Consider the following 27,788-nt stretch of genomic DNA (forward strand, 5'->3'; position numbering starts at 1 on the left):
AGATGCCAACGCACCATAAAGGAAGATAAGACAATCCAGACCCCCCAAAATTGTGATGTCACAGGGACCAGCGTCTGATCAAAAATTGCTAGATGTTCTAAGAAATAGAAAAATGTGGCCCATGACCAGAAGGAAGAATCAATCACTAGGAACAGATCCAGCCATAACTGGGATTATGAAATTAACAGGCAAGAACTTTAAAACAGCTACTTAAAATATGCTTAAATAAAGAAAACTTTAATGTAATGTGAGAAAAATCAAAGCTATAAAGAAGTGTTGACTTCTGGCCAACATGGAGGTGTAGGTAGACACACTTTGCCTCCTTGCACAACCAGAAGAAAGACAACAAATTTAAAAACAAAAAACAACAAGAACTTCCAGAAAATCAAACTGTATGGAAGTCCAACAACCAAGTAGTTAAAGAAGAAACATCCATTCAGACCTGTAGGAGGGGTAGAGACAGGCAGCAAGTTGGAGAGGACTCGCAGCAAGGCAGCAGCTGGAGGACCGGGTGGTCCTGCATTTGTGTGCAGATAAACCAGGAGGAACAACTGGGGAGCGAGACAGACCAGGCAACCCAGGGTTCCAGTGCAGGAAATAAAGCCTCAAAACCTTTGACTGTAAAAACCTTTGAGGGTTGCAACAGTGGGAGAAACTCCCAGCCTCACAGGAGAGTTCACTGGAGGGGCTCATGGTGTCCTAGAATGTACACAAACCCACCCACCTGGGAATCAACCCCAGAAGGGCCCAATTTGCTTGTGGGTAGCAGTGGAAGTGACTGAGAGCCAGCCGAACCAGCGGCATTGTTCCCTCTCAGACCCCTCCTCCCCACATACAGCACCACAATGCAGCGACGTGGGTTCCCCCACCCTGGTGAATACCTAAGGCTCTGCCCCTTACTATGTAACAGGCACACTGAGACAAAAAATATTATATATATATAAATTTATATATATATAGCCCAAATGATAGAACAGATCAAAGCTCCAAAAATAGAACTAAGTGATGAAGCGATAGACAGCCTATCGGATGCAGAGTTCAAAACACTGGTAATTAGGTTGCCCACAGAAATTGTTAAGTAAGGTCGCAAAATAGAGGAAAAAGTGAAGGCTATGAAAAGTGAAATAAAGGAAAATGTACAGGGGACCAACAGTGATGGGAAGGAAACTGGAACTCATATCAATGATTTGGAGCAGAAGGAAGAAATAAACATTCAACTGGAGCAGAAAGAAGAAACAAGAATTCAAAAAAATGAGGAGAGGCTTAGGAACCTCTGGGACAACTTTAAACGTTCCAACATCCAGATCATAGAGGTGCCAGAAGGAGAAGAGGAAGAGCAAGAAATTGAAAACTTATTTTACAAAATAATGAAGGAAAACTTCCCCAACCTGGCAAAGGAAGTAGACTTCCAAGAAGTCCAGGAGGCTCAGAGAGTCCCAAAGAAGTTGGACCCAAAGAGGAACACACCAAGGCACATCATCATTACATTACCCAAGATTAAAGATAAGGAGAGAATCTCAAAAGCAGCAAGAGGAAAGGATACAGTTACCTACAAAGGAGTGCCCATAAGACTGTCAGCTGATTTCTCAAAAGAAACTTTGCAGACAAGAAGGGGCTGGAAAGAAGTATTCAAAGCCACAAAATGCAAGGACCTACATCCAAGATGACTCTTTCCAGCAAAGCTATTGTAGGGTAAGTGGAGGAGTCTGGCGTCCTCACCCAGGTGTCTGGGTAGCTAAGGGAAGCAGTGTTCCCACAGCCTTGGAGGGGCCTGATAGCTAGTGTTCTCACAGCGTTGAGAGGGTCTAATGAACTGTTCCCACAACACGAAATGAGCTCGCATATGCAGAATTATATTATGTTATGTAAGGTTCTGGCAGGTTTCTGGCTTTGTTCCCTTGTAGTACTTAAACAGGTAGGGACTCCCTGCTGGGGGCGATGGTGATGAGAGACACACAAGGGGACAGGTGCCATGATGGGTGCCATGCTGGGGAGCAAGGGCCATGACATGAGACATGCAGATAGACACGCAGCTTGTAGCATGCGTGGCTTGCCCACCCGTGAATAAAGGCATACCAGACATCCCAACGGCTCCATGAATATTTTTCCATTTGCATGAATACCATGAGCCTGCCTGGCCTTGAAGGGTGGCAACACGGCTATCCTTTAGAATGGAAGAGCAGATAAAGTGCTTCCCAGATAAGGTCAAGTTCAAGGAGTTCATCATTACCAAGCCTTTCTCTTATTATATGAAATGTTAAAGGGACTTACCTAAGAAAAAGAAGATCAAAATTATGACCAGTAAAATGACAACAAACTCACAACTATCAACAACTGAACCTAAAAACACAAAACCAAAACCAAAAACGAACTAAGCAAACAACTAGAACAGGAACAGAATCACAGAAATAGAGATCACACGGAGGGTTAGCAGCAGGGAGGGACGGGGGGAGAACGGGGGAAAAGGTACAGGGAATAAGAAGCATAAATGGTAGGTACAAAATAGACAAGAGGAGGTTAACAATAGTATGGGAAATGGAGAAGCCAAAGAACTTATATATAAGACCCATGGACATGAACTAAGGGGGTGGAGGAAATGCTGGAGGGTGGAGGGGTGCAGGGAGGAGGGGGATAAAGGGGAGAAAAAATGGAACAACTGTAATAGCATAATCAATAAAATATATTAAAAAATTATTAAAAAGTATCAAGTTGAACTTTCAGATGAAAAATTCAATGTCCAAAATGGAAAACTCACTGGCTAGGCTTAAGAGGAAAGTTATAGAAGAAAATATCAGCAAGCGTGAAAGCATAGCAATAGGAATTGTCTAAACTGAAGGGAGCAACCTGGAAAAAAAATAGCAGAGTCCCAGCTGTCTTTGGGACAAAACCAGGAAGCATATGTATGGGTGGAGCTCTAGGCAAAAGGGGGTCAGGGAGAGCAGAAAAGCTCCTGAAGAAATAATGGCCAGAAATATTTGTTAATTCACTCTATGCAAACTATATCTAAACAGAAAAGACTACAGACAATAAAATGAACGCAACCCTGCCTTGTCTTACTCTGCGTTGTTTGATCGCACATGGTCCTGTCTGCCCAGATGGCCCTCCCCACTCACCCCACCTGCCACACTCCTTCCCATCCCTCCAGCTTCCAGCTGCCCCTGGTAGAGACTTCCTGAATCCCGCAGAACATCTGCCCCTCCCTGGAGCAGACCGCAGCGGGAGCACTGCAATTTACCTCCGTCTGTGCCCGTCCCCTGATTGATAGGCTGGCCCTTGGATGGCTTCCTCCAGGGCAGGGCCGTGAGCCGCAAGTGCTGGAACAGAGGGAGAAGAATGAAGGAGAATATAAAGAAGTGGGAGGGAGAGGCAGGGATGGTCAGAACCGAGGGCCAGGCTGTGTTGACTCACCCACCCCCGGGACTTTGAAGCAGGCTGGCAGTCTCAATGAGTATGGGGTTTCCCAAGCTTGGTTAATTGTCAGGAGAAATTGTGGTCTCATTAAAACTCAGATTCCCAGGCCCCGCCAAGAACTACTGAGTCAGACTTCCCAGGAAAAGACAAGAAGACGGGGGAGTAAGGGGATGCGGGCCTTCCTGCCCCGCCACAATCTCTGCTCTTGCCCCAGACACAAGCTCCCCAAGAGTACCTCCTGCTCTGGGGTCCCCAGTTCCTGGGGTCTCAGGGCCTCCCGGAAACCCAAGGCCTGTTTCTCTCCAAATGTATTAGACCAGTCCTGCTGGAACAGCGACAAAGCAGGCACAGATGCCCGGGAGTCCATCCAAGGCCCCCCACCATGGAGCTCCATCTCAAGTCCGTGCTTCTCCATGGAACCTGTCCCACCACATCCAGCCTTCTCTACGCTCCTTTCCTGACTGGAGAATCCCTTGCCGACCTCCCTCAGCTGTCTGCTTTTGTCCCATTGCTGGTTTATGGAGCTCTTCATGTCACTTTTTAAATCTGGCTACATCATTATACCTGTTTCTTTTCAATTATTCAAAAATTTCACCTCAATTTACTGTTCACTGTAGAGCAGATTTCGAGCCTCCAGGCCGGACCTCCGACGTCATCTTAACCAGAGGCTGCCCTTCAGGGGCCTCTGACAGGGACCCAACACCACCTGGTGGGGACAGGCCCGCCTGTGTCCCAGGGGAGGGCTCCCCGGAGCTCCCGCCATCTCCTTGCTGTGTCACGGCTCATTTCTGCTGCCAGGAGGGGTCAAGATGGGGGTGGGTGTGGAATCCCCGGGGACTCTTGCCTGACTTCATTTGTTCTTAGTAGGTTTTGGCAAGAGGTCACTATTTCAACGCATGACATCATTTAATCCCCCCAGTACACTGCGAGGTAGTGAGGATGGCCCCACTTCGCAGAGAGGAAGAGCTAAGGCTTGGGTGGGATTAAGTGCCTTGCCTGATGTCACGAACCAAACGCATGGCGGAGCTGGGATGTGCACTTCAGCCTGTCTGGCTCCAGGGCCGCCCACCGGCCGCCGGCCTCCTGAAGCCCCGGCCAGAGCACTTAAACTGGAAGGCCACTAACAGACAAAAGGATGCTAGTGAGGAAAACTGTTGAGATCCAAATCCAGTTCAGTTCCCAGTCACACACAAGCACTGGTTTTAAGTTGTGACAAATGTCTCCTGGTTCCGTGAGCTGTCACCCGGGAGAAACTGGGTGGTGGGGGGAGGGGGAGCTCTGTGCTGTCTTCACAGCTTCCCTGCAAATCTAAACCGATTCCAAAATGTAAAAATTTATTTAAAAGAAAAAGGAGGAGGAGAAAGAAAGACCAGTCGTGAGGCACATAAATCATGAACACATTTCACCTTGACCTGAGACCCAGGGGGTCAGCTCTTCTGTGAGCTCCCAGGCTGCAGTCTCAGACTCTCTCTGTCCCTGAGGTGGAGCCACAGAGGGACAGGTCCAGCCTTTCCCGGTCCTTCCCCGGTCCCCTCCAGGAGAACGTTTGCGTTTGGGGCCAGCAGTCCCGACTATGCTGCCTGCCTAACTTGCCTTTTTTTTTGGCCGGGGGGATGAAATATTTGGATGAAATTTGATTTTATTTCAGAACCCCACACACGACCTTATTTTCAAACGCATTTGGTAAAACTCCCGGAAACACGAGAACGAGAGGCAAGATGGATGGGCCTCAGAGACGTCTCTGCAGTACCTCCGAACTCGGCGTGGATGGTGAAGCCAAAAACGCTCAGGGCCTCAGAAACAAGGTCACTGAGTAATTTTTTTTCAATGAATTTAATGGTGTCAAATAAATAGTATCTTTCATGGCTACTGAGGATACAAAATTCAAAAGGCACAGGACTAAAAGTCTTCCTCTCCTCGCCCCTGACTACAAGCTACTGAGTCCGCGGTCCCTGGAGGCTACTGGTGTGGCAGCTCTTCATTCACCTTGTTAGAGATTTGTAGTGTGTGTATAACCAAGTCTGGGAGCTCCGTCTCCCTGCCTCTTTGTTTTTTAAAAAAAATATCCTCACTAGAAGATATGTTTATTGATTTTAGAGAGAGAGGAAGGGAGGGAGAGAGAGGGTGAGGAAGGGGAAGAGAGAGAGAAAAAGAGAGAAATCAGTGTGATGGAGAAGCATCAATTGGTTGCCTTCTGTATGCGCCCTGACCGAGGTCAGACCCACTATGTGTTTTGGGGTACGGGCTGAGGCCCCTACCGATGGAGCCGCCGGGCTGGGGGACCTTCGGTTTTTATGCAACGCTGGTATCATACAGCCTACACCAACTACTCTCAGCCCAGTGCTGTTTGACTTTTAGATCTTTGCCAGTTTAAGCTAAAGCATGTTATCTCCTTTTAGTGTCATTTTGTAAACGTTTTATTTATCTTTCAGTGACCGTTTCATTCCGTTCAACAGCACGGAGCTGGCCTCAGGCTCCGTTGGTCGGGGCTGCGGCAGGCGGCAGGCCTGGTGGGATTTACTCGCTGGGTTGGTTTTGTTGTGCGCGTTTTTACAGTTAGTTTCTATCTGCGGCAAGTGTCCTGGGTTTTGATATGAATTTTTCTGTTTAAACAAGTTTCTTCTGTTTTTCTGAAGTTGAGGAAAGATCAACCTTGAGCAAAAAATAGTACAAAACTGATGAGGATTCAGCCACGGTTATGGTAGCAGTTCGGGGATGGATGAAACTCAGGGAAATGAGCAGCAATGGGGAGCAAGTTTCCCAAAGTGGGGGGTCCCGTGGCCTTGCACTCCCGTTGTCACACCCGAGCACTGACATGGGGACTTGGCAGGGCGGGAAATGCTGTGCTGTCTGGGCCTGAACAGGAGGAAGCCAGCTATGTGACCCTGAGCGCCCACCAGGCTTTTCCATGCCTGGCACACTCCCTGGCACATAGTAGGTGCTCAATAAATATCTATCGGCTAAATGAATGCATGGAGAAATGAACAGACAAAGTTTGGGGGCCACTTCTGTCACTTCCAATGTAAGCATCCACATCCTGTCTGGGCTGGACGGGCAGCCCCAGCGCTGTACAGATGGGAAACAGGCCCAGAGAGGAGACGGTATCGGCCCAGGGTATTGGCACACAGTCAGCGTCTGGGAAAAGCACAGCCAGGAAATAGGACGTCTCACCTGTGACTACCCTTACCAGCACACCAGCCTGTCACCTCTGGTGTGTGCCCATGAGAATGACCACAGCCCGGGTAAACAGGAAACCAGCCTCGGACTGCCTGCGTATGCTCGCGTAGCCTTCTGCACAAAGGCCTTCTGCACTTCATGGGAAGTCAGGCTGACTCCCGCCAAAGGGGCCCCTGAACCCTGCTTCCTGACATCGGGCACCTTCCTTCCTGGTTGGGGCCAACCCCTGTCCTAGCACCAAGAACAGCGGTGCCAAGGCAGCTCCTACTCTAGAGGCGGATTACTCAACAGAGACCGTGAAGAGGAGAATCGCGGAATCTATTGTCTTGGGGAGTGTCACCTCCCCAGCGAGGCTGACCTGGCCACCACCAGCAGCACCAGCACCTCCAATCACCCTGGCCTGCCTTCCTGAGGGGTCTTCTTCATCACCCTGTTGCTTATTGTCTGCCTGGAATGCCCACAAGAACAAGGAGCATTGTATGTTTTGCTCTCTGCTGTGTCTCCAGCCCTAGAGCAGCCCCTGGCACGGAGCGGACATTCAGCAAGTATTTGCTGTCTGAGTGGACAGATGTCCCAAAGAGTCCCAGCTCGGTGGCTTCCTAGCTGATCCTGTTTTCTTACCAGTCAAATGGGATGGTTGTGCTAACTGGAAGGATGGGTGGGTCACAGGGCTGGAGAAAGCACCTCCACAGGGCTGGGCTCCGAGAGGCAGCCGGTGGGCTGGTTACATCAGTGTCAAATCCATTCGTGCGTTCATCCCGACAGTCAGTCCACAAACATGTGGCCTGGGAAGGCTTCATAGAAGGAGGAGGATGAGTAACACCTAAGAGGGACTGGTGGGTGTGGGAGGGAATTGGGAACAAGCAGAACATTCTGGTGGGGTGTGGGAAAGAGGGATGGCATGCAAAGGTGCCAGGAGGTGTCTGGGCAGTGGGCATGTTTTGCAGACTCCAGTGACAAAGCAGGCAGGCAGCCTTTCCTCCCAGAGGACAGGAGGGCTCTGGAGGGGGTTGACTGTGGCCGGAACGTTGGCGGTTGCTGTGGCAGGCATCCTTTTCAGCGAACACACCCTGAACGTGTCCCCCATGACAGGAACTGGCCTGGGCACCGGGGCCAGAGGGGTGCATAACCAACGAGGTTGCCTGAGTCGCCCTCCAGCTAAACACCCACAACAGCTCATCACAGTTCTTCGGCCATAGACCAGCAGTCTCCCTGTGGCCCACGAGGCCCCGACCTACCTGTCCCACCTCGCTGCCCACCTCCTCCTGCCTTGTTTTGTTTCTCTGGCAATATTAACCTCATTCCAGGTCACTGTCCAAACCACCCTCCCAGACCAGGGCCTTTGCATGTGCTGTTCCCTCTGCTTGGTGGAGTCTCCCTCTGTTTCCCACCCCAGGATGTCCTGCCTCTTTTTTCTCAGAATTTATGTCTGTGGTGAAGAATGAAGATAGAGCTGTGAAGTAGGACACCAGTGGGAAAATGTTTAAACTTTGCAACATTTTTTGAATAAAATCAGCTAAAAAGAAGATGAACAAACCACTAGAGTTTAGGCTCAGTTTCTACTTGAGTGACCAACTAGTATTTTACTTTAAATTCTCACCTGAGGATATGTTTCAAGAGAAGAAAGGAGAGAGAGAAACAGGGATGGGTTGCGTCCTGCGTGCGTTCCCACGGGGGATCAAACCCGCACCTTCTGGTGTACGGATGGCACTCCCGCCTACTGAGCCACACGGCCAGGGTGAAAGACCAGCCAGTATTTTAGATATTATTAACTACACTGGGAGAAACACGTGAATATGCAGTTTTAATTAATATCTATAGTTCAAAGACAGGTAAGCTCCCCGCATTCAGAGTTCTCCCCCATTATCACCTCCTGAAGCCTTGCCTGAGCCCCCAGGCTGGGTCAGACCCTTGGGTTACGGTTCTGTACGCCCAGGGCCCTTGTCTTTCATCCCTGGGGCTCCTGGCGGTGTGTGCGGTTACTCCCTCCATGGCTGTTTGTCCCACTGGACGTGGACTCCCTGATGGGAGGGGCCCAGTCTGTGGGCATGAGCAACTAGTCCAGGGACTGCTGCCCGGTAAGCCACTGAGTCATGCAGGGCTGATTGCAGCCCACGTAGGGGTAGAGGGGAAATTCAGACCCAGGAGTCGCCACGATGCACGGAGACGAGTACTTTACTGAAGGCTGCTTGGAAGATGCAGAAAGGTGGAGATAGTTCCTTTAAGAGAGCGTAATGGACCGGGTGTTAAGGGAAGAGTAGGAGCTCGTTAGGCAGGGGTAAGCATTCCTGTAAATAGCAAAGGCAAATGCCTCGAGTGCAGCCTTTAGAGAATAGCTGGTGGCCTCAGGGGCGGGAGATCAGGACAGTGGCTCTGCTGAGTGCCAGGCACAGCTTCTGTGCCATTCCATGGGCCCCTCAGGGCTCCTCAGCCCCATGAGGTCGATGTCATTACCCCCTTTCAGTTAGTGAGGGAGGAATCGAGGCTCAGAAGGGTTAATTGACGTGCTTAAGTCACCTGGCCAAGTCAGTGGCTTTCCTGACTGTGCCACGTCCCCATTTAAACATGTTGCAGACCTCAGGCAGCTACTCAGGGTCTGCTTGTTCGTCTGGTGTCTCCCCCACCCCCACACGGCAGCCCGCTCAGGCTGGTGCAGCGGAAGTGGTCAGCAAAGAGCTCTGTGGGGACTCCCAGCCTTTGTCCCACCTGTGTGTCCCCGGTGCAGGGTCTCCACCTCCTCCCGCTTCCCACCTTCTCTAAGAGGGGCTGCTGAGTCTGGTGCTTCCTGGTCTGAGCTCTTACCCCCAAACTAGCCCCGACCCTCTCCAGGCCGCCTTCTCCACTGGCCTGGGGGCAGGGGCATCGGGTGTCCAGGGCCCTGGGGGTGCCCAGGACAGAGGAGGAGGTGCTTGGTGAACATACATGTGTCCAAGTGAGCTGGGCAGCAAACCTCGGAGAGGAGCTGAGGCACCCAGGTCCACATGGAACCTCTCCCTTCCTGCCCCAACCTGAAGGCCTGTGGCTAACCAGGAGGCCACAAGGAAGACACTTCACCTCTCTAAGTCTCAGTTTCCATATCTGCACTGGGAAGGAGAGTACCCCACACTCAGAATGTAAGTAGCACCCTGAGCATTGATGCCCACTAGTGGTCATAAGCAGGCACTGCAGGGTCATGTTTTCTGAAGCAAGTGCATGGATCCCATTCATTCTTTTTTTTTTTTTTTTCCCTTTGAATTCACTGGGGTGACACTGGTTAGTAAAATTATATAGGTTTCAAGTGTAAAATTCTATAATACCTCATCCATATCTTGTGTTGTGTGTTCACAACCCAAGTCAAGTCTCCTTCCATCACCATTCATCCCCCTTTACCCTCTTTTACTTCCCCCGCTCCTTTTGCCTCTGGCCACCACAGGACTGTCAGCTGTGTCTGTGAGTGGTTTTTTTTCTTAATCCTTGCCCCTTTTTTCACCCAGCCCCCCAGCGCCCTTCCTTCTGGCAGCTGGCAGCCTGTTCTCTGTATCTATGCGTCTGTTTCTATTTTGTTTGGTATGTTGTTCATTTGATTCCACATATACGTGAAATCATGTGGTATTTGTCTTCCCCTGACCGGCTTATTTCACTTAGCACAATAGTCTCCAGGTGCTCTGCTGCTGAGCTTGCTAACAGGTTCAAACATCAAGCTCTTCTTTTTGTGCTCTGCAGTCAGACAAGGCTGGCATTGAACCCTAGCCGCTGCCACACTAGGTGGCATCCTTCTCATGCCAGGCCAGCCCCACCTGGGATGCCTGGCTGAGGCCAGAGGTCCTGCATGGATCCTCTGGGGAAGATGCCTTTGTAGTTCACCTGCCAAAGACCCAAGGCCAAGGGTTCACAAAGGTGGACAAACTTTTCTCAAGCAGTGGGCTAGTTGCCTCAGAGCCCCAGAGGGGAGCTCAGTGGTCCTGATCCCAGAAACTCAGAAACAGGGGCTCAGGGAGGCTGTGTGGCTTTTCCAAAGACACTTCGTCCCTAAGATGTGAATCCAGGTCTCTCTCCTCTGAAGGCCAGGTGCTCGCCTTGGCTCAGATTCCTCAGATTATCCACCAACAGTCAGCAGACCTGTGGAGGGTGTTTATTAAATCGCAAAAGTCCTCTCCCTGCCACGGGGAGAGGAATCTCTGCCAGACGAGGGGTAGAGGGGGTGTATAATCACAGAATTTGTACGTTCAGGGAGGGGGCTCAGCACAGAAGCCCGGAGCCCAGCAGCACTGCCTGTTGGGCGGCAAGGGGGGCCTAGGACATGGGAATAGGTTAGAATGCTCTGTGGTCTCAGTCCCAGGGAGATGAAACGTCGTCGGCCCCAGGCCGTGGTTGGGGTCTGTGGCAGACTGGAATTCCTCCCTATGTGCCAGTGGGATTAGTGATCTTTCCCAAGAAGAGTATGGTAGACATGATGTTCTCCGCAATTATTACCAGGAAGGGTCTGTTCAGCTTGAAGACCAATGGCTTCTCCATGGGCAGCGTATCCATCCCAGAGCCCGCTGCCCCCTCCGTGCCCTTCTCGTCCATCTTCAGCTTGGCCTTGTGCACCGCCTGTGGGGGCAGGGAGCGAGGTCAGCGTTTGGAGACATCCTCTGGAGACCACGGGTGATCTGGGGATGTGAGGGGTTCGGAGAGGGGGCGGCCTCCCCAAAGCTGCCCTGCACAGCAGTCACAGCTGGGGCCAGCCTGGTTGGGGCTTCCAGTCATCTGTCACTCTTAAAGGACACTCAACCAGCAGATGTGGGGTGAAGGAAAAAATGATGCAGGGTGGCCTCAGCTATGGGGCTGAGCGGGGCGGGGGGGGGGGGGCCCAGGGGATGGAGTGGGTTTGCTGTCCTCCCTGGGAATTACAGGGAAACGTCAATGGTTACAATGGCCGAAAGTGTCTGTTGAGCTCTAGCGAGAGGCCAGGGAGGTGGGGGTCCTGCCCTAGGTCCCCAGCCCCCGCCACTCTCCATTCACCTGCCTGGTAGATGATCGGCAGATGGTTAAGAGGGAGCCGGATTCCAGGCTAGCTGTTGGGGATGACTTGGACCCCAGGTGCACCCCAATACCCTCAACATCTGTGACTAATTGGTCGACCCCAGGTAAACTGATGCACTTCTGTGAAATACTGACACATTTCATTCCAGTCTGCAAAATTCTAACCATTTGCTAGCAGGCCGGCAGCCAGAGTGCACAGATAGAATCGCAGCTGTCAGCACACCTAACTGAGGAAGGAAACACGCCATTGAACTCCATCCATAAAGGACTTCACGAAAGGGGTAGCTGCCATGGAATGTTGACAAGATGTCTCTGGCAGGAAAGCTTAAAAGTGAGAAAATTCTATTAACTCTTTTTCTTCCTTTTGCACACTAGAAAAAGAAATCTGAATCGGTGACGACCCTCAGCTCAGGTCGGCACCTTGGATCCCTCCCAGGTTGGCTAGACCACACGCAACCCCAGCCAGTCCCCACCTCCCACCAGCCTTTGGCCATGCTGCCCCCTAGTGGAAGATCTTCCCTACACCCAATTCTGCTTGTTGAACTCTCTCCCCCTCAATTCCCTTTTAACCTAAAAGTAGAGTTGCCAGATAAAATATAGGACATTCAGTTAAATTTCATTTTCAGATAAATGATATTTTAGTGTCAGTATATCCCATGCAATAATTGAACATACTTATACTAAAAAAAAAATGATAATCATGTATCTGAAATTTGAATTTAACTGGGTGCCCTGTATTCTGTCTGCTAAATCTGGGGACCCTACCCCTAGTGCTCCTCTCTGCTTGCCCCTAAGAGGCAGGTGCTCATTCTTGCTGGATACCACAGGCCCTTCGCTTGTTCATCTCTTAATCAGTAGGCCCTTGATCCTAATGGGCCTGTGATGCCTTTGAGTGAGGCCCCGGGTCAACCCTAGACCTGTTCTGGGCCGGATAAACGTCCTGGACCTTGGTCAATGGTTTGTTTCACGAAATTGGCCTCCAAAACAGCACCGGAGCTCGGTTCTAATATTAATGACCGAAAACACGAGGCTTGGGGGGGTTCATGATTCACCCAGGGTCACGTGGCTGGTAGGGGCAGAGCTGGATTTGAACTTGGCCTGACTGGTGGGTAGAATCCCGGCTTGCTCAGCTGCTGTGACAGTGACTCTGGCCTGGGGCTGTGTGGAGGCACCCTGTGCCGGGGGCGGGGGCGGGGGGTGCTCCCAGGCCAAGCAGGCTTACCTCACCCACTTTCAGGCTTCGATTCGGAACGATCCTGGTGAGCTCACCATGCTCCTCAAAGATTTTGGTGACACCCACGTAGGAGAGAATCTTCTTGAGGTCATAGGTGCCCAGGATGGAGAACCTGGGAAGGGACACGTCCACAACCCTAGGAAGTGGGAAGTGATGAAGGTGAGCGGCAAGGGTCTGCCCTCTTCTAGGGCAGGCTCCAGGATAGACAGCGAATGAGACATTTGTCCTCCCAGCCCTAAAGGTCTCAGTCTTTCTCTTGATCCACAGACTGGGGAGGGTTCCTTAACCTTCAAAACACCCATGCCCTCTGAGCTGCCCCTGCTTCTTACCAAACCTGCTCCGAGCCTTCATCCACAGAAATGTCCTCGAATCCCCACTGTCTCAGGGCCCCTTCCGCTGCAGCCACTGAGGTCTCCCCACTGCAGGCTCAGCCCCGAGCCAGTCATGAGCCCCCTGACGCTAGAGGCAGCAGGGCCACGAGATCTGAAGCCAGGCAGAGCTGTTGAAATCCACACTGCCACTCCTGGGCTCGGTGACTTGCAGCGAACGGTCTCTAAGCGACTTGTGTGAACATGGCGGCGATAGCCGCAGCAGCACGGGTCAGTGAGGGTGCTGGTGCGGGTGCACTGGGTGGGACCTGGCCGGGCCACTCTGCCCAGGGCCTGCAGCCAGGTGTCCATGAGGCACCTGGGGGGCCCCACATTACTGTCTTCCTGGCCCCAAACCCCATTTCTTCTTGCCTATCCAAGCCCCCATTCCTGCCCATTTCCTTTCTCCCTTGCGCCCCCCGTAAATGGTCTACTTGGCCATTCTCAGGCTCAGAGTACTTGCTACAGTAGCCCCTATCCTAAAACACAAAAGCAAAGGCATCCCTGCTGGCCCTGAGTTGCTGGTCGGGCGTCCAGCCCACATCTCTTCCTTCATTCGGAGCAGAAGTCGTATGTACCAGTGAGCTCCACTTCCCCCGCTACCGTCTCAGCCCTCCGTACCTCCACATTCTGCCGAGGCCGTGCTTCCCACAGTCGCCACCGCCTCAGCTCGCTGGACACATCAGCGAGCACTCAGAGGCCAGCAGCAAGACAGGTGATCCGTTTTTCCATCTCGCAGCATTCCAAGCCAAGTCCGTGCCCTCCAGCTTTCTCCGTCCTTCACCAGCCACTCCCTCTTTCACCCTTCCTTCCTCCACCTGGTCACCTGCCCCATCGCTCTGATGCTCCCAGCCTCAGGCCGTGGTCTCCTCTTTCCTCTCTTTCCTCCCTCCCTGGGGATCTCATTCCATGTCACAGCTTTCAACGCCAGAGACAGTCCCAATGACTCCCAACCTACCTTTCCGCTCATCCACCCATTCCGCGAGTATTTATTAGGTGCCTACTGTGTACCAGGGGCTGTTCTAGATGTTTAGATGCACCCGTGAATGGAACAGGCAAAAATCTGTGCCCCTGAGCTTGTACTTCGGCAGGAAGACAGACACTAAAACCAGCAGAACGCAACCCACACATGGCATAGATGCACAGCCAGGCAGTGTTTGTGTAAAAAGGCCACATATGACACAGAAGAAATGCAGACTGACTATGGGAACCAGGAATGCTGGAGTAAAGGGACCATCTGAACAAACTTGGACTGAGGCAGAGGAATTAGGCAAGTTGGGGTGTGTTTTTAAAAATTTTCTGAGTGGAATGGGGAGCCACCATAGGGTTCTGAACAGAGGAAAGGCAAGGACTTGCTTAGGGTTTAAAAAGGTCATTTTTCCCCCTCTGTTAAGAATATGCTCTCGGTGGTGAAGGGCAGGGACCAGAGTTGATGCCAGGAGACCATTTGGGAGTTAGTGCCATAGTCAGATGCTGGGAGTCCTAGAGATGCAGGGAAGCGACCAGACTCAGACATTGTCTGAATGAGGGCCTGGCGAGAAGAGTGACCACGGGGGACCCCAACATTTTTAACTCGAGCAACCAAAAGGGTGGCTTCACCCCTGAAGGAGACGGAAGCTTGAGGAGTCCCTGACAGGGAACCGGTCTGGATGTGCTGGGACGGAGATCCTGGGAGCGCAGACAGATGTGTGACCTTGGAGTCGGGGAGAGGGAACTGAGACTAGGACTAGAAGAGCGTGGCAGGTAACACAGACGGCATGGAACGTCCTGAGCCCGATGCCCGCGCAGAGGGGTGAACGTCCATGGAAAAGAGGTCCAAGCAGTGAGCCCATAGCACTCCATGGAGACCTGGAGTGGGGGCTGGGGGGAAGCCAAGAGGACTGGGGAAGAGGGGGTGAGGGGGGTAAAGAGATGGTAGGGACCTGGAAGGACACCTCTGGAGGGGAGGGTGGTCAACTGGGGCAAGTGCTGCCGATAGGCTGAGGAAGACAGGCCTGAAACTGACCAGCGGACTCAGCCCTATGGATGCCCTTGGGGGACCCGGGGGATGAACAGCTCCATGGAGGTGAGCACAGGCGGCTGACTTGTGGGGTGTGAGAGAGGCTGGGAGGGGAGAGCTGTGGACAGTGGAGAGAAGCCAACTGCTCCAAGGTATTTACCTGCAGAGGAGAGCAAAGAAACGGAGCAATGGCGGGGGCAGTGGGGGCAGGAGAAGATTGCTCTGTGATGGGAGAAATGGTAGCGTCATCCTGTCTGATGGGAATGGCTCAGTAGAGAGCAAACCTATTTGCTGGTATCAGAAGGAAAAGAGAGAGCTTCTGGGGTGACGTCCCTGAGCCATGAGAGGAGATTTCAGTGCATCAGTGGGGAGAATGGCTTTAGTTCATGACAAAATGGGAAAACGGGAAATGTGGGGCCGATGCTGTGATGTGGCTACTGAAATAGATAAAGGCGTGATGGGGAACCCGGGCCAAGAGTGGTCCCTTGGAACTTTTAACAGGAAAATGGACATTTCAAGGTCATTAGCAGTTTGTGCCACCGACCGGTGGAGCTTTGGATTTGCCTTTGGGGAAACTGAGCTTTTTCTGGGGGGAACCCACCACAGCAGGCTTCTCACTGTGTAGACACAGAGCAGGAGCTTGTCTGATGTGCAGGCTCCAGGCTGAAGCCGGCCACCCCTGGCTTGAATTTCTAAGGGTGCTGGGTGTGTGTCCACTGGTGTGTCTTTTGGGTGTGTGTCTGCTGGCTCACTCATGTCTCCTGGGGAAAGGGTGTGTGTTCTCTTCAGCTTGTCCTAGGCCTTCCTGTCAGGAGGGGACCCTGCCCTCTTCGATGAAGGACCAGAGGAGTGGTCTAGACTTGGTCACTTGTCCCCCAGACTGCATGAGCTCAGAAGTCAGGAAAGTGGGCCTGTCACATTCTGATGAAAATGCACTTTCTCCCCGGGACCGTGGACAAGACTACTTCCCTGAGGAAGGGTATGGTGGTTCTCACGAGGGGGTGGACTTCACTGCTCTCAGTCATTCAGGGCCACACGTGACTGGGGAGGAGGGCCTGGGCTTGGTAGGAGGAACTCTGGTCTCCAAGTCCTCCCAGAGTGAGGCCTGGTCTCAAGCATGGAGATGCTGGGAGAAGTCCTTGCGTGGTGGGGGAGTCGGGCTGGGAGGAGCTAGGAGGGCATATTCTGGAAGAGACCTTAAGAGAGCCTGGACTTGGACTCCATGAGAAGCTGCATCTGTGCCCGGTAAGTGTCCCGGTAAGGGCCTCTGTTATCCCCAAACCTCCAGTAAGACTTGGGCTGCCTGCAGGGAATCTCACAGGGCCTTTCCCACACTTGGAGGGAGTGTGAACCCTGTCCTGAAACCAGAGAGATGACAGCAGTCCCCCAGAAATATCTGCATGTTGTTAGTGGCACCCTGGTGACAACCTCAGCTCTGGGGGCTGCCAGGGGACCATGAAGCACCATGGTGGGCCCCAGGGCTGCAGCCCTGTGGGACATTGTCGGAGCTAACTGAGAAGGGGATGGGGTAAGAGCTCAGTAAATCTGGGACAGAAGAAGTAAAGAGAGTGGGAGGAAGGGGAGGAAGAAGAAAGAAGCCACATGCACCAGGCCCGCCCTCCTCTTTACCTTCGCGTCATTAATTTTTTCCACCTGTCAAATGTGTCCGTCCTCAAGGCCTCCTCCACCTGCCTCATTTTGCCCTCCTCGGGAAGGACGAAGAGAGCTGTGATGTTGTTATGGTAGGGCATGGCCAGGACAGTGCAGGACAGCTGGTGGTCGTGGCCGACTTCATACGTGCCCCCGTGGAACATCATGGGCACCTTCACTGGCTTGTTCTCATTCACAACAAAATCTTCCTCCTTGGTTAATTTTGGATCAAACTCATGTTTCCACCTGGCTTAAGATTAAAGAAGGACAAAGTGACATGAGTGTCCTGAAGGAGAAGCAGCAACGGAGTCCAGCTAAGCACTGGTCTCTGTCTATATGCATTCACGGAAAGGGTTTGGATACTTGGGGTATCGGGACAGATCTCCAGGAACCCCTGTCCCCATGACATGCCCTCAGGACTTCTGGTGGAGTTGGCTGGGACCTGATGACCAGCTCTCCAAGGGCTTCAGACAGACCTAAGCCCAGATTCTCCCGAGGGTGAGAAAGCCCGTGGACAGAGTCTCAGCAGAGGGGACTAGATTATACTTAGCAGGGGCTGTTGGGGTCTGATGTGAGTGAAAAATGCTCAGCTTTCTTCTAAGCCAGGCCTGGAGGAGCTGCTCTCATATGGAGCTAAGAAAAAAGATGGGACAGTCTGCCCTTGGGAGCCTGCTGAAGAGCAGTGAACCCCCAAAGCTGGGTATTGAGACCCCTCCTTTTCTATCCTGAGGATTCTCTGATACTGCTGGGCATAAATTTCAGACCTGAGTCTTTTTACCCTCACTACCTTCAGAGCTCCCAGAGTTCAAATTCTAGCTCTACCATTCTAGAGGGATAACCTTGGACTTAATCTCCCTGGGTTTCAGTGTCCTTATCTGCAGAATGGGAATGTTGATGGACACCTCATAGGGCTGCTGTGAGACTGGGAAAAGGCAGCACAGCTGAGTGACTGTGTGTAGTAAGTGTTGGGTGGATGCTAGTCATCATCAGCATTATTGCCACCATTGATCTTGTTGTAATCTAGGGGGTGTAGGGACTCAGGGAATTTCCAGATTCTCCTCTCTCCTTCTGTTTTGGGTAGGCTGAGATTTTAGTCTGCCATTATCACTCTTTTCTTCTGCTGCTGCCATCAGTCTCCCTGTGGATTTTGGGAGAGCTGGACTTCCACAGTCAGGACCATGTTGCTGAGAGTCCAGCTGTAATCTTGCCTGGCCTGTGGGCTGTTGCCTCTGATTCTCACCTATGGTGGCTGACCTTTATGTGTACATGTAGGCGTTTATGGTGGGGTGATAACGCTTGGATTTGGGAATATTCTTCCACCTTCTTTTTCAGCCTCTTGCCCTCAGACTTGGGAATCTACCAGGTTTGATAGGAGACCAAGGCACCCACCAAAGGATCATCATCACCATCACCCACAACACCATCACCACCCTGGGCATCTACTTGGACTGATGGAACATGCACAGCCTTTGGGCCAAGAAAATTGGGTTCTAGTCCTGACTTTCATTGACTGGCTTTGAAACTGAGTAAGTCAGTTAATGTCTCTCTGAATTTCATTTTCCTTTTCTAAGAAATGAGGAAGAGCGTGTCACTGCAACTTCTACAACCAGTGCTGCCTTAGGAGAAGCAGCAATAATGGCAATGCACATATGGAGGGTAATTCAGACTTCACAAAGTTCACTCTGCACAGGTTTTTCACTTGGAATACCAATGACAGCCCCGTGACTTATGTGGCAAGGTACTCACTTTGCCCATAGTAAAAGTGAGTCCCCGAGAGACTAATCACTTATGAAGTCAATGTCACAGAGTAAGCAGGTGGCCAACCCTGGTTTTTAATCCAAGTCTACTGGTCATGCTATCTTTTCCATGCCGAGCTGTCCCAAGCCTTACCTCGGAACAAAATACAGTTGACAAGAAGCATCACAGTGCCAGGATCTATATTCCTGATCAGGTTGTTGATTTTCCCCTGGGTTTTCCGACTGACATAGTCATTGATTTTCTTCTGAGCATTTTCCTCATTCTGGAAGTTGACGGGGATGCTGTCTGCATTGTACAGGCTCTTGGCGTTAGTCATAAACCTCTTCTCTGGCCGCAGGCTCTGGTCAATGAACAAGGTATTCCCAAGGCTCATCTGGAGGTTCTGGTTGTCCTGGTTCAGGCTCTGGACAAGGTAATGGAAACCCTCATGAAGCTCTTTTGCTGGCACATTCCTGAAGTGGAAGCCCTGCTTGATCTCGGCCAGCGTGGAGTCCTGGGCACCCAGACACAGCATGGAAAAGGCTGTAGAGATGCTCACAGGGGAGAAGAGGATGTTCTTTCTGGGGCTAGCGGAGGCCAGATTCCTGTACAGCTTGAAGCCGAAGTCCATGTTTCGCCTTGAGAGCTGCTGAGCTGCCGTCCTTCCCTTCTGCGCTTGGGCCTGGCTCACCACTTCATGATTCTTTGAAGAAAAGCTGGGCTTCAGAAGACCTTCCACAGTGAGAAGGCCAGCCAGAAGCAGGCCCAGGCCCAGTGTGGGGTTCATGTTCCTTGGAGATTGTCCTGTTGAGTAGTAGGCCTGAGGTCAGCAAGGAAAAAACAAAGGAACCCTGTTGTCCCTATCTTACCCACAAGGAACACCAGATGAAAGAAGTAACGCAGAGGCTGGCGTGTGTGATGCACAGTGGTTTAGTAGTGCTTCAACATCCGTGATAGCATTGAACCTATACAATCACCCCGGGAACAAGAACTGATCATCCCATTTCGTAAGTGAGAGGCCTGAGCGTAGAAAACAGCTCTTGTTTTTGTACCATCTTCCCCATCTTGTGGTGACAGAATCTCAATTCCTTTGAGGAGCTGTTCCCTCCACTCCACTGGATGAGTAAGAAAATGCCACAGTGTGGACCTGTGACCCAGGCTAGGCCACCATAATACTTCATCCACTGCCTCACTGATGGACAAAGAAATGAGACTGCCCCAAACCAGAGCAATCAGCATCTTTCCCCCCAAATGCACAAGCTTTGGAGAACACACAGGTTAACTCTGAGGTGTCTGGCTTAATGATGTAGCCTGGGCCTGAACGTGGCCAGGATTTTCATGTGTAGAAGGAGAAGAGAGAGAGACTGAGATTGAAAGAGAAAAATGGGGAGAAATACTGGTATCATCTTTGGAGTTCCTGGATTAAGCTTTATCTGAACCCAACCATCTCCATTTTTCCAAGTTATGAGCCAATAAACTTCCTTTTCAGGGTCGGCTGATTTGAGTTGGATTTTTTCCCCTTACACCCCCAGAATCTGGACTAATATGCAGAAATAAGCCCTTTTTCTAAGATCAGATGGTCTGTAAATGGGGCATATGTACCGCAACAGAACCCAGGTCTCTACTAATTCCCCTTCCCTGCTCCCCTGTGAGGGAGGAGAAGAGGGCAGTGTGACGGAGAGGACACGCCAGGTCTGCCTGCCTCCCGGGCTGCTGTTCCTTTCACCACTGCTCAGCTGTGACATCTCCCAGCGGGTCTGTGAGCTCTGGGGGACAGGGATTTCATTTTTTATCCCCCCCCCCAACCTCTAGCCCCAATGCTGCAGAGAGCTGCCAAACATATGCTCTCCCAAGAAGCGTGTTGATTTCTCTGGGTGGCCATGCTTCTGGCAATGATTTTTATACCAAATAAAGGCAGATTTCTTTGCTTGGTCCTCTGTTACCACTTACTGTGTTTCTTCGCTGGAACTGACACCTTAATGTGCCTGAACCTGTCCTCAACAGTAACGACTATTTGTGGCTGTCTTTGCCTGGATTCCCGAGATGCAGAACCTGAGCCGAGGATTCAAGCCTGCTCATGCATCATTTATTGAGAGACTGCTCTTAGGAGGAGCCCCTGGGGAAGTGAGGGAAGAGGCCAGGAAAGGGGAGGAGCCAAGAAAGGATGGGGCTGGCTCCAGGTGACCTCTGGCTTTGATGTGATCAGCAGGGGCAGGCTCTGCAGCACTAAGCATTGAGCTGTGAAGCAAGTGTCCTGGCTTTTCAGAGGGGATTGGTCAGTCATTGGTCTCCAGGATTCGAGGTCTGGGGTATGACTTCCTGGGTCAGTCACCTCCTATCAGACGAGAGCAGGTTTCCGAGCTGGGGAGGACACCTGTCTGCTGTTAGCAGCCAACCTCACAGCACCACCAGCCTAGGGTCACTGGGCCCAGCACCAACAGGTCCCTTGGAGCTGAGCAGAGGAGACTCTTTCTGGTTGACGGAGTCAGGGGACAAAGGAAAATCAGCACAGGGAGGGCACCCAGGAGCGCCCCAAACCCTCTGTGCTGGGCACTGTGGGTGCAGCCATCATCAGAGCAAAATGCGTCCTCAAGGAGCTTGTGGTCCAGACTGTGAAGAGTCCAGTACCCACCGCTCATTTTTGCCCACACTCCCCTCCATCTTCCTAACAAAATTTCAGTTTTTCCAGGTACCTCCTTCACCCTCAGGTAGCCCATGTGCTTCAGGGACAGCACCAAAGGGGGCTCTGATTGGGGCAGGATAGCCTCACCTCCCCACCCCCCCACTGGTGACTGACTGATCAGGAGACCTGCCTAATCCAGTCAGCCCACAGTGAGCTCCGCCCTGAGAGCTGTTCAGGGCAGGACGCGCGACGTGAGTGACCCAGTGAGGGTGAACTTCAGGCTCTTGGCTGGAATGTTGGGGTGCGGCCCTTTCTCGTCCCCTGGATGTCTTAGGCAGGAAGGTGTGGACACCAGGGACTCCCACAGCTGTTTGCCCAGTGAGGGAGGTGACTCCAGGACAAAGCCAGACGGCAAAGAGGGTGCGCACAGGACTCTGCTGAGAAACTGGAGCAGGGGCCACCGAACAAGCCCCCCAGAGCCCACCCTGCCTCTAGACTTCCAGGGATGCTCGTGAGTTACTTGGTCAGTTACTTGAAGCCAAAAGCATCCTAACGAATACATGTAAACATGTAAAAATGTATACATGTGAAAAAACAAACAAACAACAAACAAAGAGCTGGGACTACCAGGACGTCAGGAGGCCTGGCTCTGACCTCTCACTTCGTTGCTGTGTGACATTGTGGAAAACACTTCCCCTCCCGGGGCCCAGGTGATGTCTAAGCACCTCCCACTCCTAATGACGCTTTTTTTTTTTTTAGTAAAAATTAAAAATAGCTGGTGATGAACAAGGGCTCTAGAGACAGTCTGAAAAGAGATTATAGAAGACAAGGTTGATAAAATCCTGGGATGTTTCAGGTAAGGGAAGAAAATGGAAGGTGGAACGGGTTGTCTCCCAGCTTAGTGGGCGGGGCTGCGGACGAATAACAGGAATAACTGCGGGGGGATAACGGAAGCGTCCGTGTTCAGCACCGACTGCTGCTTCTGGGGTGCCCTTTCCTGATGCCCGGGAGTGGGGGGTTCAGACCCTTCTGTCAGGGAGCTCAGAGAGCACTCTCAGCAGTCGGGTTACCAGCCAGGTAAGGTGCACGGCCACTGAGCAACCCGCCAGGGCAGACAGGCCCGGAACCCGGGTCAGGGGAGGGAAGCTGCTAGAAGCCCCGGCACACATGCGGTTTTACAGGCATGCCCAGTCGCTGTTTCAGGAACAAGAACTAAGTATGGAACCGGAAGTCTGGCTATTGGCCTTCTCTTGCACGTATGTTTGCTCGGTGGCCTGAGACAAGCCTCTTTGTCCTTCAGAGTTTCAATATTGTCATCTTTTTAGTGGCAGAGAGGGGTGTTAATACCAATACTCTGACCTCCTGCCCACTAGATGCTGCTAATCAGCTCACAGCCCCCACCCCTCGGGACACAGTCTACTCCCTGCCAGGTCTCAGCTTCCCCCTGCTTCTCTCTAAGTCTGTGTCACCGTGGTCCCCACAGACCTCCTGCTCAATCCCCTGAGTGCCCACCCTTCTGGCCTTTCTCCCCCAAGACAGCTCACACTAGACCCATTTCCGGGCTTTTCCATCTGTCACCACAGGCCCCACCCTGACACAAACTTGTCAGGTTTGTGGGAACCCATCCCAGATGCCTGAGAAGGCTCACTTTTGTTTATTCCATCGATTAAAATAGCTGAGTGGCTGGTTGTTCCCCAATAACTTGATATATTGATAGGTCGCTCAGTTGAACAACTCTGTTCTGGTTTTTATTCTGGAGCTTGTCGCTCTAGATCAAATTAGTAGACAAAATAAAGACGAACAGAACACGGCAGAAACTGAGCACAGTGGGCACACGGTGGGGCAGGTAAAGCTGTAATCAGCACTTCAATTCTCTTTGACTACCCTGGTCCCACATTCCCCATTAATTTGGGGAAATGATTTCCTTCTCGTAGGAAGAGATAAAATCACACTGACCCAGGAGCCGTGCGTCCTGAAGACAGACCCCAACCAGGTGTACCCCAGGAGCAAACCAGGAGCTCTCTGGGTGGAGCTCAGGACCTTGGGTCTGTGCACGGAGGAGCGGCCCACCCACCCACGGCCAGGGAGCGGGCTGCACTTTCACTTCCCGCACCGTCCTGAAGCGTGGCCACCGGGACCAGCCTATCAAAGCAACAAAGGGGCGGGACGGTGAGAGGTGCTGGCCCAGTGAGCAGCCGCGACGTCTGTAATGCTGTGAAACACTTTCCCACTTGCTAGCATCACCGGGGGGTCGGGGGTTTGGGGGTTCGGGGGCTCGGGGGTTCGGGGAGACAGTGCGCAAACAAGCCCAGCACACACAGGATGGAGAAGGAAAGCTCCGCGCGGAGCAGTTAGGAACCATTTACTTCCAAGGGCGGGGACCTCCCCAGCCCACCACAGGTCACCTCTCACAGTTCGCTGTGCCTCCTCTCTTCCCTGTGATGAAACTGACTGGAAGGAAAAGTTTCTGTCGTGTCTGTCCACACAAGCCAACGCGACTGAAAAGTCTAGGGAGCCTCGGACTAGTTCCTGTCCCCAGTGAGCCCTCATTGGCTGATGGCAGCCGGCTGGGGGGCCCCCCCGCTCAGCGATGGGCCTCTTCCTGCCCCTGAGGGGCACAGGCGTGGAGCTCGAGGAACCCCAGGCCCTCTGAGACCGCAGCTTTCCCCCAATCCTTCTCGGAGCCCCCCGCAGAGCATACAGCCTGTGGGTGAACTCAGTGTCCTCCCTTTGCCCCAGCGCCGAGAGGGTCCTCCTCACCGATGAGCTCTGGCCTCCAAGGGCCAGCGCCAGGGCCATGGGCTCCAGGAGCCATCCCAGCCGGGCTCTGTGGTCCACCCATCCTAAGGGATCGACATTATTTTAAGAGATCACTCTAGATATATTAGAAGTTAAGCTATCATTTTTTAAAGCAAGTTACAACTAAGCGACGGTAAGGCATGCCCTTCTTCCTGTGCCGGAGGTGGGAGAAGACCCATGAAATGACCCTGTTGGCCACCGCGGTGCACTTGGCCCTCCCTCCTGGGAAACAAAGAGTGTGTGCACACCTCACCTCACCTCTGAACTGGCCCTGGAGACTTCTGCCCTTATTCTTTTAAGAAATATTTTGAGCTCTCATTCTATGCCAGGCACATGGGCTCAGCGCCCTGCCCGAGGAGAGGTCTGTGCTGACGCTGCCGATGGACCCGCAGCCTTCAGAGCCCAAACCCTGAGAAGCAAGTCCCCAGCCAGCTCCACCGACTCCTCCTAATCCTTGAGCCCTTCCCAGCTCTGGCCCGGCCTGTTCCTCCTGCTTTCAGGACTTCGTTCTAGGATGAGGGGGTATGAAGGTGTGGGTTGGAACGGTTCAGCAACCATCAACTTCAAGGCCACGTATGCTATCAAGGGGAAACTGAGTCCCAGAGGGGACAGAGGAGCTCTCTGAGGTCACAACGCGTGTTTGGATAGACCAGAGTGGGAATCCAACACATGAAGGTGATTCTGCAGGAAGCTGGCTGGCCTCGCTCTGCCCTGAAGTAGTAAGTTGATGGCTACAGCCTCCGTCCTCGGGTGGAGATGAAGAGCCTCAGAAAGCTCACAGACAGGGCTGGCTGTGGCCGGAGCGGTCCCTAGGACAAGGGCAGACCTATGTCGGAGGGGAGCCCTGGTCTCCCAAGACACCCCACCCCGCACATCCACGAAGGGTTCTCCTCTAGGAAACCACTGGGGTAAAACACCCATGAACAGGAGGCACCCATGGAAACGAGCCCGAGCCCCTCTCTTCAAGAGCGGGGTTCCCGGATCTGGGACTCCTCCAGAACTGTCTTCACGAACCAGCCCCTGGGGCTGGTCTGCCCCTTCCTGCAGCCTGAAGCAGCCTGCGCCTGCGAGTGACAGCAAGCTCGTGGCCTTTTCAAAGGGGAGGTATCATACTCACAGTGCATCCAGCAGAAGTCCGCAGAGCCAGCCAAACGGGTCTGCTTTTCTTGCTTTACTATTTATACCTCCATGGTCTCTCGGAAAATTAGATTGAAGCCAATAAAATGAACTGGTCCAGGTGGACCGGGGACGGAAGCTGGGAACTGTGTCCACTCCACCTCACTAGCCAAGGCGGCGGAGGGATATTTAGACCGCACCTGCTGGGTGGTGGCTTCCCTGAAGTCCATTCATATTTTTTGCAATGACTGTGTTTCCCAATCGTTGTGGATCTGGAACCTGGAGTATTTTTCAAGTACATCAGCCTGTTGTCCTAACATCAAACACTCATTGTCATTCACGGAAAAAGCTTCATAGCTGAGTTTCCCGGGGTCATTCCCTTTCTCCTCTACTTCCCCCTCCCCGCCCCCGCTATTTTCCCAGGACTCTCCAGTTGTCAGTCCTATAACCTGAGCTCACCTGGAGTCCTTTTGGGGACGAGAACCCAAAAGAGATGAATGGACAATTTAAATACATAGTTTCTGTTAGGGGTAACAGGAATCAAAAATTGACATCAAAATTTGTGATCACAAGAGAAAAATATGAATTGTTTTCCGATTGTGTATTTGTTGTTCTGGAGTAAGGAGGCCATGGTTGGTTTTCCCTCCTCACTTTTCGGTATTTTCCGAGTTCTAATGGAACAGATACTGCTTTAGAGTTCATTTTTTAAAGAATGAAAATAAAATGAACTTCTTAGCTTCAGGTTTACCAGAGAGGGGGGCAGTGACGATGCTGAGAACCCTTCGAACGCACCGATCCTGGGATGGGGCAGCAGTGAGCCCAGCTTCCTGCTTTCAGCCCTGCTTCCAGCACAGAAATCACTGCACCTCCCTTCCTGTTTAGTGAGGCTTCGTAGTCGGTATGGCCATGGCACTGGGCATTGTGCAGAGTCTCTCCTTGCTGGGGACGCTGCTGTCTGCGGGGCCAAGGCTCTCATCCCCACAGCTATATGGAGCGGATGACCTCGTGAAAGCTTCTAGAAAAGAAAGGGCACTGGCCCAGCTCAGCCACATCCCGATGCACTCACAGACTGGACCAGCCAGGACTGTGGGGCTCTGGGGTCCCCAGGGTCAGCGTGAGCCACAGAAGGAAAGCCAGAGCTGCCGCCTTCCCGCAGCCCAAAGGCGTCTGGGCAGGGTCACTGAGTGACCACAGGAAGTGAGAGGCCTTGCTCCCAGGCCCGGGTCACTGAAGGGCACACAGGGCAACGTGCCCCTGACCCAAGGACAAGCTGAGGTGAGGGCATTCATCCCGCCATGGCGAAAGCTGACAGCCAGCCAGGAGACGCTGACCCAGAATCTTGTCTGCGCCCTGTTTTGGAGGGAAAAACAATGCCTGCTAATGACCAGGTGGGGCCGATGAGAGTCTGAGGGCCACACCCGCCGGCCTGTGCCAGGCACACTCAGCTACAGGGTGAACTCCTGTGGGAGACGTGCAGGAGAGGCTCAGCATGGGGCCCAGAGGGGGCACTGCTGCAGGACGGAGGCTGCCCTGCGGGTGTCTGAGCCCAGATGGCGAGCACCCAGAGGCCGGGAGGCCACCTCGGAGGATAGCCACAGGTGGGCTGGAGGCCAGGCCCAGCTAGGTGCTGACTCTTAGTGAGGAGCTGTGCACCCCTGTCAGGGAGAAGGGCTCTGGGGGTCCTGTCTCAGCTAAGGCGGCCCTGCCGTGGGACAGTTGGGAGAAGGCTATGAAAGGACCAGTCGACTCCCAGCGCCCACCAATGGGCACAGCCTAGCCTGGTGGGAGGCCACCTGCAGATGGGAAGACCCAGGGCCCGTGAGTTTGGGCCTGGTATTCACCAAGGGCTCGGAGGGTGAAGGCAGCTTTCCAGCCTGGGGACATCGCAGTGAGCAGATGGGCCAGAGGCAGTGGCACGAGCCTGGGGAGGGGCCTGGGTATGCTTTTGTAGTACAGCCACATGTAGGAGTGAGAGGGGAGCCGGGAACTTCCAGTTCCACCCTTGCTTTTCGGTTCTCCCACACCTTGGTCTGGGAGAGATCCAGGAACGGGTTAGTGATCCCACCATGCCCTCACTCCAAAGCCCAGGTCTGGTGGGAGCACCGGGGAGCCACGCTTGCTAATGGCAGAGGTGGAGGTGTTGCTGGACGGTAAGGGCACGTGGGAGGCATCTTCCCCCACCGGAAGTGTTTGGGACAGCCTCATAGGTGGCACCCTCTTGACCTGGGTTCTGAAGGATGAGTAGGAGTTCTCTGAGTAAAAACTGAGGGCAAGAGTAGTGCAGCAAAGGACCTATAGCCTGGAGACAGTGAGTGGCGCCTCTGGAAATGTGACTTCGAGTTTCGGGTTTCTCCTCTGAGAAATGGGCATACCCTCCCTCTGAGGCAATCATGTCGGCCCTGGGAGCACATTAGAACCACCTGGGAGCTTTCAAAATACCCATTTCCTGAACCTGCCTCCGGAGATTCTGACTGAGTCGGTGGAATTGCTGGGCTGAACAGGAGTTCTGTTTTTAATGTTCTGAGGAGCCTCCATGCCGTTTTCCGTAGTGACTGCGGCAATTTCCCTTCCTACCCGCAGGCGCCTGTTTATTGTCCTTTTAACCGTGGCCATTCTGACAGGTGCAAGGAGGCATCTCCTTGCGGTTGGCTCTGCGCTTCCCCGAGGGCC

General features: G+C 52.7%; 1 protein-coding gene across 2 annotated transcripts; it reads right to left on the reverse strand.

Annotated features, from left to right (window-relative positions):
* Window positions 1–10,663: 10,663 nt before the first annotated feature.
* SERPINA12 (serpin family A member 12) lies at window positions 10,664–25,300 on the reverse strand. Of its 2 annotated transcripts, none has more exons than XM_024567418.3 (5): window positions 25,120–25,300; window positions 18,734–19,384; window positions 16,823–17,093; window positions 12,815–12,962; window positions 10,664–11,160 (listed from the first exon to the last, which is right to left on the reverse strand). In XM_024567418.3, the coding sequence occupies exons 2-5, from the start codon at window positions 19,365–19,367 to the stop codon at window positions 10,969–10,971; spliced, it is 1,245 nt and encodes a 414-aa protein (XP_024423186.2). In that variant the 5' UTR covers window positions 19,368–19,384; window positions 25,120–25,300; the 3' UTR covers window positions 10,664–10,968. The 2 variants fall into 2 exon arrangements, with proteins under 2 accessions (XP_024423186.2, XP_053784582.1); XM_053928607.1 differs by lacking the exon at window positions 25,120–25,300 and adding an exon at window positions 23,609–23,681.
* Between the last annotated feature and the right edge of the window lie 2,488 nt (window positions 25,301–27,788).

Source organism: Desmodus rotundus, chromosome 7, assembly GCF_022682495.2.
Source record: "Desmodus rotundus isolate HL8 chromosome 7, HLdesRot8A.1, whole genome shotgun sequence".
NCBI lineage: Eukaryota > Metazoa > Chordata > Mammalia > Chiroptera > Phyllostomidae > Desmodus > Desmodus rotundus.

Excerpts from the sequence above, each read along its gene's own strand:
- SERPINA12 (XM_024567418.3), bottom strand. The coding sequence starts at position 19,367 with ATGAACCCCACACTGGGCCTGGGCCTGCTTCTGGCTGGCCTTCTCACT. Across the intron at positions 12,963-16,822 it reads AAAAAATTAATGACGCGAAG|GGTTGTGGACGTGTCCCTTC; the intron begins GTAAAGAGGAGG and ends CCCACTTCCTAG. Across the intron at positions 11,161-12,814 it reads GAAGCCTGAAAGTGGGTGAG|GCGGTGCACAAGGCCAAGCT; the intron begins GTAAGCCTGCTT and ends CTGCCCCCACAG.